Genomic DNA, 15,995 nt, shown 5'->3' with positions numbered 1-15,995 from the left:
ATGCTGTTTAAAACACAGCTTTTAGACAGAGGCTGGGATGAGATGCAAAGCCATTAAACCCACTCACAGACATGTTTCAACCTTGATGGATATCATCAGTGTGAGGTTGGTCTCAATGGCAAAGCAGGATATATATATATATATATATATATATATATATATATATATATATATATATATATATATAATGGCTTACGAAATGCATATGTGCGAGCTTTCGAGATACACTGATCTCTTCTTCCGGCGGTGTTACATATATATTTATATAAATATTTTTTTTTTCTATTTACTTTCTGTAAAATATATATATATATATATATATATATATATATATATATATATATATATATAATCAAAAAATAAATAGATGATACCGTTCTGTGGCTAACGAAATGCTTTTATTTGTGCGAGCTTTCGAGATACACTGATCTCTTCTTCCGGCGATGTTACAATGAATGAAGCAAGGATTACTTAAAAACAGTAGTATTTTTAATATATATATATATTACAGAAAGTAAATAGAAAAAAAAAAAAAATATATATATATAACTATCTTTATATATAACTATATACACACACAGATAGATAGATAGATAGATAGATAGATAGATAGATAGCAACTTAGTTAAACAGTGAAGGGGTTAACCAAGTCACAGCATAGCACCCTGAGCCCCTCCCTCTCAGTGTCTGCATTCCTGTCCCAGCTCCTCTTCCACCCGCTGTGCACATGCGCCCCAGCCTCCTGCTTTCCCCGTGCGCCCCGTGCCCAGCTCCTTCCTCACTGCAGCTCCGGCCCGAAGCCTGGCGGGGAGGTGAGGGTAACAGCCAGCGCAGCTCTGCGGCCAATCAACCAGGAGGAGGAGGCGGCGGCGGCTGCACCACCACGGGCTCCCCCCCTCCCCCAGCACTGAGAACTTTCTCCTGAGCCTCTCCGCAGCCACCCGGGGACGCGCAGGCGAGAGAGGACACGGGGCTCCGGGACTCCCTGCGGGCGACCAGCGGCACTGGGGGAGCTGAGTGATACTTTGTAGCGAGTCCCCCAGCTCTCTGTGTCCGGCGCTCGCCATGGGCGAGACGGTTCTGCCTGCCCTGCTTTGCACTTTAGCAGTGTGCTGCCTGGCCGGGGTGTGGGCTGAGCTGGCCACGAGTTGCTCGGAGGTTCGGACACTTTACATTTCCAAGGGTTTCAACCAGAACGATGTTCCGTACCACGAAATCAATGGTGAGTGTGTGTGTCATGTGAGTGTGAGTGCCATGTGAGTGTGAGTGTGAGTGCGTGTGGGGTGAAGGGGGGGGATGCTTTTGTGTGGGTGTACTGGGTACCACTACGTTTTTGTATTATTATCCCTGTATGGCGCCAACGTAATCCGTAGCGCAGTAAAACATGGTAGGGAGGAAAACATCCAAACATGTTGCATAGAAGTTGAGACACTAGTTTTCTGCCGCAAAGAGCTTACTATCTCATATATCTCCCACCCCCCTCTTTAATATATAGGATCTCGTCCAGTATATCGCTGGCTGCTGCTCTCGTGTTTAACTCCTTCGGTGACAGTTCCATTTAATTCGGACAAACGGGATGTTTTAGTATTGGGGAAGGGGCTCAGTGTGTCTGCAGTATACTGGTACATGTAGCAGGAACCATCTGGCAGTGTTACAAATGCTGGCCATAGCAGGGCTCTCTTTGCCACTGAAGGGGTTAACTGCAGCCCTGCTCTCCCCCGCCCCATCCCCCCAACACACCCCCCCAAAGAAATGTCCCTGTGCTGGGGTTGTAGGAGATTCTGGGGACCCCTTCGCTGCTACAGAGGTCAACATTGCACAGCTACGCTGGCTGGGAAGGGGTTAACTTGTTCTACATGGACAGGGTTAATAGGGTAAAGCACTCCAAGTGCGAAACGCGTTAGAGGATTTGCCAGCACTACTTATCTATAGTTTATTTATTAATAAAAAAACATATCATCTTGGTCACTAGGTCCTAATGTTGCTCCATTTTTGGCTGGGCACCGGTTGTTCCTGATTGGATTTCCTTTAATGGTGTAACTATAGGTGACCTAAGGAGACTTTTTTTTCTCCATAAAGAATAGGCACCACGAGACCTTTTGTGAAAGATTCCTATATATGGAGACTGCAAAGTTTTACTCAACACTGATTGCTGTCATCATACTCCCAAACATTACTGGGAACGCACAGCTGTCACTGTGTATAGGGGAAAGTTTCACGTTAAAGCCTTGGATTTATAAAAATATATATATATATTTTTCATAATTATTATATTATATTTGAACATTATACACACACTCAGTTCTGTATATTTATGATTAAAAAAAAAAAGGAAAGTTATTCCACTTATTTTTGCCGCAAATGTTTGCTATTTTTGTGTGACACACTTACAACGTTAAAAAGCAGTTCTACACTTTTACAACATTAAAAAGCAGTTCTACTTAACCCCGTGTACCATCGCGTTTCGATCACGCCTTCACGAGATTGAGTTACTTGGCGTAACTAGCACCAGGGTTTTGTCAAAGAAAAATCATCTTGCTAAGAAATGTTTTTATTTTGTTTAAAATGAAAGGGATAAAAGTGTGATTCATTCCGGTGTTCTTTCCAGCTGCAAAGTTTGATTAATGATCCACTTCTAGGGGTGTTTTGAACCATATCGAACTCTCCCATATGCTGTCGTAGTGCATGTTACCTGTGACTATTGTTCTGAAACTACTTTTTTTTTTTTTCCCATTGTTATTGTCTCTTGTATATGCATGGCGCTGACATTCCGCAGCGTAGTACAATGTGGGAGAATAATACATTGTATAACAAAGAGTACATGTAGGTAAAGACAAACAACAATAGGGAGGAGGTTATTATTATTATTTACTTTTTTTTTATTGTATATATATATCTGAACCCCTTCAATATCAGGGGTTGTGTATAAGACAAATTTGTCTGTCTTCCTTCAGCATTATGCTGCAGGGCCGCCTGGCACGTTTAGTACAGTATAACAGGGGGTGCTCAACTCCAGTCCTCAAGCCGCCCCTCTTTCTCTCCCCCCCCCAAACAGGACAGGTTTTCAGGATATCCCTGCTTCAACATAGGTGGCTCAATCTGATTGAGCCGCATGGGATGATTGATCCACCTCTGCTGAAGCAGAGAGATCCTGAAAACCTGGCCTGTGGGGGTGGGTGGGGGGGGGGGGGGGAGGAAGCAGCTTGTGGCCTGGAGTTATAATAATAATAATAATAATAATAATAATACAGCAGAGAATTGTTGCCTCCGGGTATTCAGGGAATGGAAACCTGCCCTTCTCCATGTGGCATGAAGCCTTTGCAGGCCCATAGACATCTATGGCGTTGTCTACGGATGATATAAATTCTCTTTATTTCTTTAATTGGGGCTACAGAGGAAATTATTTTCTAGGACCCTGGCTGTCATTTTTCCACGCGTGGTTTGCAGCACGTTTCATGCAAGAGCGTTTAAAATCTGATCCGTGTAGCCTTTAGTGGGCCGTCTACAGCTCTGTTCAATTCATAGGAGTTTGCGCAGTATTTGGAAACCTGTCCCCCCCCCCCCCCCCCCCTACAGGGATCAGACAGGGGGTCATTTATGGATAGTCTTGGAAGTGGGCAGATAGTCAAGTTACACAAATGTAAAGGTCATTTTGGGCTGTGCCACTCATGTTGGAGCTCCAGTTTTGCCTTATGCTATTTCATAAATATTTTTGATGGAGTTAGCAGCATTAATGTCAGTACCTTTTATTTAATGTGCGCATAATAGAAGGGTAATAGTACTGTCAAACGTATCCTTCAATACACAGTGCACAATGATCAGTGTTGTAAACATATGTAACTAAATAATGTGCTCCCTCCACCACAAGTACCTACCATCTAAGATCACCCCACATATCTCTGCTTCCTGTCTCCCAGATTAATACATGAGCTGGACAAACCTCTTACCGGGATACCTCCCACTTTCCCTTCAAACCCTCCTCACTGTGTCACTATATCTTTATATAGTGCGCTTTACAAGACATACATTACAGGGAATTCTAATACAACAAGTGCAACATACACAATCGGACAATAGGAAAGGAAATCCCTGCCCCCCCAGAGCTGACAATCCAAGTGGTATTTCCTCGCTATACCCTTCAAACAGCGCTGTAATTGTTCACTCTGCCCTGCAGTGCCAATATAATTGATATGCCAATGTATTTTTCCTAACAGACCGTCCTATAAATACCTAGCACAAAATGGTAATCTTAATTCATTGATGCATTTTAATTGCGTTAATAGTGTGCATGTTTCTCTTTACCCTTCTGTGTGTTTGCAGTCTTTTGACAGGAAGAAGTTCTGTTTGCACAGAGCAGAACATACTGTTAATTGTGCTTAGGCGTTGCAGGAACATCCGTTAATGTCTCCCAACTGTAATTTCCATATCTCCAACTAACTGAACTTCCTTGGTGCTCGATCTCGCTTTGATTTCGGCCTTCCTCATTCCCCCTGGCGTATCAGCGTTGCCATTTTCTGGTAATTACCATGTGGTTTGCACCGTTGTAAACGTCCATAAGCACGTGTCTCTCTCGTGGCGGTAATGGAAGGGGCGCGGTGGCAGGAAAGAAAATTTCCGGTCCCTTTAAATCTGCCGCACGTTCTAGGCCGGGGGGGTGGGGGGGGTGGGTCAACTCCAGCCCTTAAGGGCCACCAACAGGTCTGGATATCCCTGCGCTTCAACCCCCGGTGGCTCAATCAGACTACGCCACTGATTGAGCCACCTGTGCTGAAGCAGGGACCTCCTGAAAACCTGACCTGTTGGTGGCCCTTGCAGGCTGAAGTCGGCCACTCCTGCACTAGTTTAAATCTCCACAAAAGTTGACGCTTCAGTCACCTCGATAGGACCGTTGCTTCGCTGCTGTCTGCAACGAGGTCGCCCCCCCCCCCCCAAAAAAAAGTATGCTACAGTCACACTTAGTAGCCTGTTTAGCAACAGAGAGCTGCTGGGAGCGGTGATCTTTAAATGACCCTCTTTGTGCCCTCTCTCTGCTTTCTGGCCTTGCTTCGGGATCCCCCTAAAGGTTGCACACAACCCTCCCCCCCTCCCCCACTGCTTTTGTCTGTCCCAGTGAATGAAGCCAGCACTGCTGACTTTCCAACAGCGAAATCTGATCTGAGCCACACAGAGATATTTGCAACTTCAGAATGAGAAAAATGTGCATTTAACCAATGCTAAGAGCGCGCGCGCACACACAAAAAAAGGAGTTTGGAAGTGATTTCACTGGGAAGGTTGTTTTAATTATGGTGGCATTTGTACTGAGACTAAACGCGATGTTCTATTTTTTTTTTTTTTAAAGCTTTCTACCGCCCCTGGAAGAGTGGTATTTTGTGACGAGATTTTTGTTTAGCCAGAGGGTAAATTTCAAATGCAATTAAAGACTTCTGAAAAGAATGATTACAGGAAATCTTAATCTCCTTTGTTTGGAGATGGTCATGCAAATGAAGAAAGGCTAATCTAGGGAGAGAAAAGCAACCCTTTATATCCCCCCCCCTCTTAAGGTGTTGTGTGTTTTTTTTTTTTTTTTTTAAACCAGGAGTTACTTGCCAAATTCTTCCTTTTGTGAGTTGCTTTTTTTCCCCTACCTCTTTCTTTCAGGCCCCTTGTAAGTCAGTAAGTGAATTGATGCAAATCAAGACAAATTATACAAGGAGTTTACAGAAGGATTTGGAAACAATTGATCATATCTAAAGCATTTGGGCTGAATAGGGGGGGCGCTGATCACGTCTGTGGTAGGCGCAGTGGGCCCCCCAGCCGAAGTTGAGACGCACTGGGCTCGACTTTATTTGGGAATGCGGTTCATAAAACCCCCCCTTTTTAAAAGTTACAATGTGTTTTTCTCGTCTGTTTAATCATCTGTGCTTATGGAGGGTAGGCAGACTGATTGAGTTAGTTCTTTCGTTGTCAAAAGTTAAAAGGCAACCAGGATCGTATTGTGCACGTCTGCAGTGTTTACACCAACGTCTGACTTGGCTATGTTGCATTAGGGTTCATTAGTCTGCTAACAAAGTCATTTAGACCTTTTACAATATGGTCTGTTTGCCAGATCTCTCTCTGATTATAGAGTAAGCTGGCTGTACACTTCTTTAACCCAGGCTGTGCCGAAAACGCTGTATAGTGTGGCAGGCATACGCTATAGGGATCCATATTAAAATGGATAAGAAGTTAAAGGTGACACTGTGTGTGCTCATTTGCATGTCATTACCCAGAATCCCTGGCTGCAGTGGAAGCACTGTATGCTAAGACATAATGGGGGAAAGACAGGGCTGCAGACCTGTCTGAGATGTGCATGTGCTCAGAAGTGATATTTTTCTTTATTGTAGAGTCGAGCACTTAAGGGACTTATTCTACTGTATATCTGCCATTTAGGCTGTTATTGGCAAAACAAAAATCACCATTGACTTGCATGGAGATTTACGGCTAAAAAAAGGCCTCTTTTCTATACATAGGGGTACATTCTAAGTGCAACTCTCGCACTATTTTTCTCATTACCCAGAATCCCTTGCTGCAGTGGAAGCACAGTTTGCCAAGCGATAATGGGGAAAGACGGGGTTGCAGACCCGCCTGAGACACGCGAATGCATCAGAAGTGGCATTTTTAGTTAGTCTAGCAAAAAAAAAAGTTTAATGATTTACAGTTTCTATCACCTCCTGTATTCCCACCCTTGTTTGTTAACTGAAAATCCAAATGGGTACACGTTGTTCTTGTGTAACCTCTATGTTAGCAATTTTAATGTGTAATGTTAACATATTTGACAACCTTAAAACTCTTCACACTCACCTGGGAATCAGAGTTAAGTCTGGGTGGCGGCAGCTAGCGATTTTGGCTTCTGCAGTATGGACATATTGTGCTGACTGCAGTTGTTGCTCAGGAAATCCTTGTCTAACAGAGCAGTGTACCCTTTTCAGTAATATTTTGGATAATTCCCTTCATGGCGGGGATGTGTAAGCACTGGAAACTTTTGCCGTCTTCCCTGCTCATAAAGCCTCAATTGAGCCTCTTGGAAAATATCTGGTATTTACTTGTCTGGAGTCGGTGGCTTCGCTCCTGTGCAAGATGTTTTATTAAACGCTGAGTCCTCGCATTAAAAATAATTATCATTTCAAGGGAAGAAAAGGGGCTTATACCAGTTTGTCATGTCTCAGCATTTAATTAAAAAACAAAAAACAAATGCACACACAAGCCTTTTTGTATAATTTACACAAAATATTTCCTTGTGATCAATTCTCTATTGCAGGGAGTCTCAACTGCAGTCCTCAAGGAACCTCCCAACAGATCAGGTTTTCAGGATATCCCTGCTACAGCACAGATGGCTGTCTTGAGCCACCTGTGCTGAAGCAGGGATAGCCTTAACCTGACTTGTTGGTGGCCCTTGAGGTCTGGAGTTGAGACCCCCTGCTTAATTTGTTCTTCTGGCTAATTAAACCCATTAATATGTAGCTGGGCTGTTTATTACTATGATGCCAAATATGCGAACACAGTCGTGGATCTTGCTAGTTAAAGCTGCAGTTCAAGCGGTCGTTAAAACATCAATAAAGTGATTAGCTAAGTTGCCGATCGTTTCGATCGCTGAAGATGCTAAATGCATCTTGGGTCTTCTTCTGCTGCACTGACAGCCAAAGTTCCATGAGGAAGATCATGTGACCAGGCAGGCACTAGATTCAATTGGTTCACTGCTAGAGAGGGCAGGTCTCGAAAAGGTGTTGCTGTTTCAGAAGGGGAAGGAGATGTGACTCTGTAAATGGCTGCTATTGGAAGAAAAATGCTTGTTACATTAGAATACATTAAAAATGTTTTTTAAATTGTTTGTTTTTTTTTTTTTTTTTTTAAATGCTACAAGTATTTTCTCATAGTGCAGAACGGATTTATTTTAAAAAAATAAACACATATAGGATATTGCTTGAACTACAACTTTAAAGGAAACTCATCGACCCAAATGACTTGTCGGTGTGGCTGGCTGTAGGAAATGGTTGCTAATGTGTTCGCACACACAACATTTTTATTCTTTTTGTTTCAACCCCAATCTCCCCCCCCCCCCCCCCCTCAAGTCTGCTGCTGCTTTTCTTGCCATTTTTTGAATGACCTACTGGACGGCATTCTCCTTCAGAACAAAGGGAAAGCTGGAATCCTTGGGAGACCACCGAGGGCTTCAGCTCACACAGTGCAATTTCGCGCCACATTCGACAATAGCAAAAATGCATGACTGAATGGCTCAAAAATGCAGAGTGGTCGAGGCATTCATTAAAGTCTCGGACACTGTCACAACTCAGACAGACCCAGGCAAATACCCAACCAGGAGTCATCTTCACTGTTGCTTGGCGTTTCAGATGTGCATATATTAATTTCGCCAGTGACGTGCCCTGAAATGAATTTGCTCACAAGTACCTTCACTAATCTGTTATTTTTTTTTTTTTTGCAGTGTATTTTTGTGCCTTCACATCATGACTATTCACGTTTTCCTAAAAGGTCCTTATATATATATATATATATATTTTTTTTAAATCTGTATTTTGCTTGCAAGTCTGCCCTGGAACAGAACCTTTCGCAGCATGTCCAGTAATGGATGCACAAGGAGGTTGCCAGTATGACCCCTGGCTTTTGGAACCAATGATCAAACTGGTACTGTGACACGGGGAAGGCACATGGCAGAGGTTTCTGTCTATTCTTCTTTTTAATTTTTTTTTAAAATGTATTAATGGAACAAACCGGTGAATCCTTCCAAAAGTGGAGTGAGCTAGAGATCCAATTGTATGCACTCGCTACACAGCGTATGTGGTGGTATAGAGACTCTATTTTGTGCCATTATACATTACCCAAGTGCATCCTGCCTGCATATTATTTTTTACTATAACATATCCCCTTGCCATTTCCAACACGTCTTGCATTTTTTTTTTTTTTTTTAAACCTGACCCTCCGTTAAGGAGATAAAAACGTTTGAAATAAGTGTCAGGGAGGTTAAAATGAAGCTCTCTCCAGAGCCCAGTGCCGTCTAAAGATGGCCATAGTAACGCCAGAGGTTAGGAAAATAATCTGTAACAGGTAAAAAAAAAAAAAAAAAAACGGGGAAGGGGGGGAGGGAGTTTGGACATGCTCAGGGCAAGATACTAACATGGAGTTACACTTATACAGACTTCTGGGGGGGGGGGGGGGGGGGGGGGGGGGGGAAGATTTGCTCCTTTAATGTACACCATTGCATTGTTTGGCTGTCGTAACCATGATCCCAATTTCATATTGGCGTGAGAAAATTCTTTATTTTTGTGTTGTGTGTAGAACCTTATCCTGGTTTTCGACGGTTTTACACGTTTTTCAATTCTTGCAAACACTGGCAGAGAATGTTTGTTGTGAATCTGAAAAGGAGCTGGTGGGTTTTCAGCGCAGGGGGTGGCCAACTCCAGTCCTCAAGGGCCGCCAACAGGTCAGGGTTTCAGGATATCCCTGCTTCAGCACAGGTGGCTCACAGTGGCTCAGTTGAACCAGCCTGTGCTGAAGCAGGAACATTCTGAAAACCTGACTCCAGCACATATGGCTAAGTTGAAACACCCTGCAGTAGGAATTTCAGCGTGTGCTTCTCATGGATACACTATGTACATATTCATGTTTTTTTTGGGGGGGGTGTCATGTTTATTACACTTCTCATTTAACGCCTCTTCCCTTCTGTGCTAATGCTAATCAGAGATTATAGATATGCAAAAATAACAGTAGCTTTTGTAGTGCAGTTTAATCCAGTCAGAAAGCACATTTGGTGTTTTTGTGTTCAGCGACACATTGATATGTGCTACAAAGGCGTTATTCCGGCGCGTCTGCTCGCGGTTGGCACATATGTTCATTGATTTTTAAGCGACTGTTTTTTTTGTTTTTTTTGTTTTTTTTCCGCTCCCTTCTTTTATTCACATGCAGGCTGCAACTCTTAAATAATGATCTAGACCAGGCGTGGGCAACGCCAATTCTCAAGAGCTACCAACAGGTCAGGTGTTCAGGATATTCTACATCAGCACAGGTTGATTGAGCCGCCTGTGCTGAAGCAGGGATATCTTGCAAACCTGACCTGTCGGTAGCTCTTGAGGGGCTGGGGATGACTACCCCCCGAACTAGACACTTCCTGCTAAATTGCAAGGTACAGTGCAGGCCAGTAATTATTTATGGATACATATTGTCGGTAACAACCCGAGGCCTTTCTTAACTGTTACATGTTTTGCTGTCTGGCCTGATTTCTTAGTACGTTTTCAGCTTGTCTCCAACTATATAATTGGAAAGTATAGAACGATCCATCCTGTTTCTCTTCTATGTAATCTCTTTCTGGTCCAATCCTGCGTGGTGTCTTGTTTGGAGCTGTTTGTGCTGACAGTATGAACACACTTTTTGTGTGTGGAGGTGGGAGCAGGAGTTATAGCAAAACATTCAAACCAACTACTATTTTCTCTCCCCACGTAATGGCTGTGGCGCTGTTTAACCTGCCTGGGAATATAATGGTGCGTTGTGAAATTTCTTAAATTTCAGATGATTGTGATTTACATAACGTTCAATTATTTTGCACAAGGAAATCCTGGAGTCGCCTTCTGGCTGCTCTGCACAGGTTGTCTTGTAAGAGTCGGCGGCAGTGCTCCCTTCTTGACTATTTGGGATGGTTCAGCGCACACCTGTTTTATGAAAGGAGTAACTCCTGGGAAGAAAGGTGGCGACACGCCAGTGGCCTTGGCAAAAAGAAATGTTTAAGTAGGGAAAAAGTGCAAGGCTTCAACGTTTTGGCCCTAGGGTGGACTGCCCACTAGGACCGAAACATTGATCCGTGTACTTTTGCACTAATAAAACGTTTTTATTTTTTTGCCAAGACCACGGGTGTGCCGTCAGCTTTCTTCCCTGGCTTAGCTATACCCCAACCCTTTGGCAGCTCTTCACCCCATTTGTGAGTGCACCTATCTTTTCTCTTTTACTAAAGGAGTATACAGTTGTTTTAGGCTGCGCTTATATTGCCTGGCGACGCGACATCCCTCCAAACCAAATCCACTGACCAAAAATTTTGCAGCCGGGTAAATTTGAATTTTTAGAGACAGTCGCCACCTGTGACTGTCTCTAAACCAATCAGAGAGCACTGCCCGTCCCCTTCGTGACATCACTGGCCTTGTCGCCAGCGACGTCGCTTAAAACGAAAGTTTAACTTTCGCTAGTGTCGCCGGCACTATAAACGCGGCCTTTGATGAAAGTATATTGAATTCATGTTCAACTGCTCATTCCCCATTGTCCTAGATTTCCAGAGACATTGAAGTGCTAGTTTTGCTTGAATCTTTCACTACTGGTTGTGCATATTTTTACTTTTTATTAAAGCTATTTGGAATCACCAAGCGTTTTTTTTTTTTGTTTTTATATCTTGCAGTAAAAATCAAAGACTAGTCATTTTGGATAATGGTTGAATCAACACTGCTATATGGTAACTTATATAATAACTTTTTCATATAGCGCTTTTCTCCCATTGGGACTCAAAGCGCTTCACAATTACAGTCTAGCGCGTGGTACGCAGCACAGGAATTGTAACACCGTCCCTGCCCCATGGAGCTTACAATCTATTTTTGGTGCCTGAGGCACAGGGAGATAAAGTGACTTGCCCAAGGTCACAAGGAGCTGACACCAGGAATTGGCCCAAGATCCCCCCAATTCAAACTCAATGTCATTATTTAGTCAGTGCCTTTACTCACTGAGCCAAACCTCCTATAAACTAAAGTCCACTATCCATTGGACTGACACATGAGGCATGTACAATAAACAGTTCATGGAACCTGTAACGTTGCACACACACCATGCACATGGATTACGTCTTGGCATATACCTCTTGTAATTATAATTTAGTCATTATGTTGAGGCAAGCCTGTGAATTATTATTATTTTTTTTCCCCCCCCACTTTTAGGATCATCATGTTGGGTAATTCTCATGAGCTTGATGTGCAAACCCGGTTATTCAATCTTGATTGAAGGTTGATCAAATGTGTCATTTTGACTATTGTTCTGTGAAGGGGAAAAACTGCTCTTAAAAAGCTAATGCGGTGTTTCCATGTAATTAAGCAGAAGTACATTTTCCATTCCGACCCCTAGAAGCGTTCCATCTGCTAATCCTTTTCCTCATTGGTTTCAGGTAAATGGAGATTTTTTTTTTTTTAATCCAGAAAAGTTGAGCAGTGAACTTGCCTCCCTCAGCTCCCTGTAAATGTCACAAGGAACATTTGTCATTTAAAGCTAATAGTGTTATTGTAGGTCCCGAGTGGCCAACTCCAGTCCTCAAGGGCCACCAACAGGTCATGTTTTTCAAGATATTTCTGTGCTGAAGCAGGGATATTGTGAAAACCTGACCTGTTGGTGGCCATGAGGACTGGAGTTGGCCACCCCTATTGTAGATCATATAATTTTACAAGGTATAAAATACTACAAATTACAATGTGTATGTTTAAATGAGCAGTGTTGGTTACACTCACTAGATCACAAGTTAGGAAACACTTAAGTGACAGGGGCATTCGGTGTCAAGCTGTCTTCTCAATGCCCAGGATGATTTTAGGCTCCATTCCTATGAAGAAGCCCCAAATCTTCCCAAATAAGGGGAATGCCATTTCACGGCTTCTCAAACAGGGCAATTGACTGTAAATCAACCCAATCTTGTGATATGAAGTTACGTGAGCAATAAAATGAGCTGCTTTGCTTCCAAACGAAATAAATCGGGTTATCGTTGAATCACGGGGGGGCGGGAGAATGTTTTGAGTTATGGGAGCCATTGATCACACCCGGAGGGTTAGCTATATTTTGACTGTTGGTGCAAAGCCAGAAAGTTTGAGTTATTGCTGCATATTCATTGAGCAAACTTGCCCCAGGCTTATCGTCCTCATACCTCTTTTTCGGATTCAGAGCATGGCCAGTGTTGGACTTAAAATATTTATCATATTCTACATTCTTATACATTTTTGTGAAACTTTCTAAAAAAAAATAAAATATTTATAAATATTTTGCTTCACGTGGGGGCAACAACTTGGTGTGTATCAAAATGTGTCTATCGATGGAAAGTACATCACTGACATTGAGCCAAACCTTCTGAAATGGCAGGGCCAATGTTTGATCTGTGAGCTGTTCTAAACTCCTAACTTATGAACCTCTATCTCTGCCCAGTTTTTGAAACGCAACATGTGAGCAAGTGAAAATAGCACTTCGCATTAGAGTGCAGCGTGATCCAGAACAAATATAGTTCCACAACGCTGCCATACGTTGGCTTTTTGAGTGGGCTGTCATGCCAGAAATCGCGTGTCCTTTTTTTTCTTATCTTGGGCCTGAAAAATAAGCCCGGAAAGCAATTTGGTTACAAGAAGGGTTTCCTATACATTTATGGAAAACGAGTTTTGACGAAAATAAAGTTCCAATATTGTCATCTACATTGTAATTGCAATAAGTTACTTTCTATGTCGGGTGTAACTTGGAGGCTTTATCGGGGTGTAAGTAACTTCCATGCGCTCTTGTAAAGGACATGTTGCTGTTGAACCTTGTTGTATATTGTTCTGCTCTGGCCATTGCCGCTGCAGACTGTTCACCTCCTTTTCTTACCTTTTCTATATCCACTCAGGCGTTCTATTCACATTGGGATCTCCATTCATTGCTCTGTTTTCCTAACTCCCATTGGAGTTTGGGGCTTTGTTTATTTCACGAGCTCGCCACTTAAGTCTTGCTCTTTACTCCACAAATGTCTTGTGTGCATTGTTGCATCCCTAAGCATTTCATTTTGTGTTTTTTTTACTACTGGAGCAGGGGCTGGGCAACTCCAGTCCTCAACAGCCGCCAACAAGTCAGGTTTTCAGGATATCCCTGCTTCAGCACAGGTGGCTCAGTCAAAGACTGAGAAAAGTACAGGTACTGGTGCCTCAATCTGTGGCTCAGTCAAAGACTGAGCCACTGATTGAGGCACCAGTACCTGTACTTTTCGTGGCCCTTGAAGACTGGAGGTTGCCCCCTTGTTCTAGAGGCACAAATCAATCACTACTTTATCTTTTTAAGCCTTATGACCCATGTGGGTACCCTCTTGGAGAATGATTAGTTAGGCACTTCATGGATATATGAATGACCTGCTCCCTGCATCACATTTTCAAGGCAGCCTTTTCTTTGATTAGGAAGGATTTTAGAGTCCTAGCTAACTGCATGTGGTTAACAGTAACTGCTTTCAGTTGTCCAGTTGGAGTGGGAGTGTAGTTTTCATCGGCAGGCACTTCAGAGGAAGCGGAGCTATTCACACCAGATTAAGTGCTTGGTCCATTCCATCCAATTTATTGTCAAATTATTACCGATTGTCGAAGCTGCTCTGATAAGGATGGGATGTTCCGCAGACACAATTGAAACAGTCATTTGCAGCATGGATTACAGAGCTAGCCAAACTCTGATTTCAGGCACTTGTCCATAACTGATTAGTCCTTGATTTGCCGAGCAGCAAAGTCCTGCAACAGAATGGTCTCGAAACGCCTCCTATTAGTTTCAATTATTGCAGGTTGTTGCTTTTCTGGGATACAGCTGTGATGAGCTTTTCAGGACACGGACTCCTTTCCCCAAAGGGCTACTTCTGCGTGAAGCGCATTTTGCTAGTGTGTATTATGTTACTGGCTCAGTGAGTACAAGGCACTGATGATAACGACAGAGTTTGAAGCAGGGGAACTGGTTCAATTCCTGGTGTCGGTTCCTTGTGACCTTGGTATAGAGTCACTTTGTCTCTGCATCAGGCGCCAAAAACCATAGATTGTAAGCTCATCTGGGCAGGGACGGGGTTTGTGAAAATCCTATGTACAATGCTGCTTACTACGACTACATTGTAATTGTGAAGCGCCTTCAGTCCCATTGGGAGAAAAGCGCCATATGTAATAGCTATTATATAAAAAAAAGCTATACATCCATAAGCTGGTGAGTAGCAAGTACGGAATTTTACCAGCATTGCAAACTCCCAAAAGGCATTTCTACATATTCTTTAAGGGTCTCAAAATAGTAGTGTTGCAGCAATTTAAAATCCGAGTAGGTAGTTCTTTTTACACCCACCTAAAACAGTGGCTCATGAATCCCCATTGCTTGCTACAAGCCTTACTGGGAAAGTGACATCCCATGGGTTGCAGGGAGAGCCGGCTCCTTGTTCTGAGGTTTCTGTTTTCAGCAACAATATTAACAATCCCCATAAAATATCATGGGTTGGAACGTCCTTGTTCCTCAGTCCTTTAACATGTTCAGTGCTGGAGTGGATTCCATTTCTTTGGACTGTCGATACTACGACTGTATACTTGCCCAGTGGTGACTTGAAGCAGGGGTGCTCAATTCCAGTCCTCAAGAACCCCCAAAGGGTTCAGCTTTTAAGGATATCCCTGCTTCAGCACAGGTGGCTCAATCAGAGGCTCAGTCCACTGACCTAAAGGTTGCTACTGTGGATTGATGGGTAAGCTTTGTAGCTGGACATGGAACCAGCTGGGTTGACCGTAATATAATCTTGCTCTTGCTGTATTCTTTCAAGTCTGTCCTTATTGGATGTTATTATTTAAAGATAAAGTTACCTTTTTTTTTTGGTCCATTTTTTTTTTTGTCCATTTTTTTTCTCTCTCACCTAACAATGTTTTTGAGTTTTTACTTTAATTCACACAATGACACTTTTCTCCTTTGCGTGTCATTTCCCAGAATCCCTGTCTGCAGTGGAGGCATTGCATACTAGGAGATTATGGGGGGGTAAGACAGGGTTGCAGACCTGCCTGGGACATGTGAATGTGCTCACAACGTGATATTTTTATTTACTGTACAGTAGAGGATTTTTGTCACTTTTTTTACCCACCATAACTTAATGTGTACTTTAATTCCCAAATCTGTCTGGTTCGCTGCGATCCGAGGCTTATTAGGTAATTTTAATAAAAGTATGCAAGTGCGTGAGTAGGAGTGTCCTAGTAAAACAAAGGATCTTCTTGTTTTACCAG

At 42.9% G+C, this 15,995-nt stretch overlaps 1 protein-coding gene across 1 annotated transcript in view; it reads left to right on the top strand.

The window, feature by feature from the left end:
• The first annotated feature begins 719 nt into the window (after positions 1-719).
• GPC4 (glypican 4) overlaps positions 720-15,995 on the top strand; it is a 90,877-nt gene continuing 75,601 nt past the window's right edge. The window contains exon 1 of the mRNA XM_075573173.1: positions 720-1,222. Within this exon, the coding sequence (XP_075429288.1) occupies positions 1,066-1,222 (157 nt within the window). The 5' untranslated portion in view covers positions 720-1,065. The remainder of the gene's footprint in view (positions 1,223-15,995) is intronic.

This window comes from Ascaphus truei, chromosome 16 (genome assembly GCF_040206685.1).
Source record: "Ascaphus truei isolate aAscTru1 chromosome 16, aAscTru1.hap1, whole genome shotgun sequence".
NCBI classification, from domain to species: Eukaryota; Metazoa; Chordata; class Amphibia; order Anura; family Ascaphidae; genus Ascaphus; species Ascaphus truei.
The sequence above is the reverse complement of the archived record's forward strand: the minus strand, read 5'-3'. Positions and strand labels throughout refer to the sequence as shown.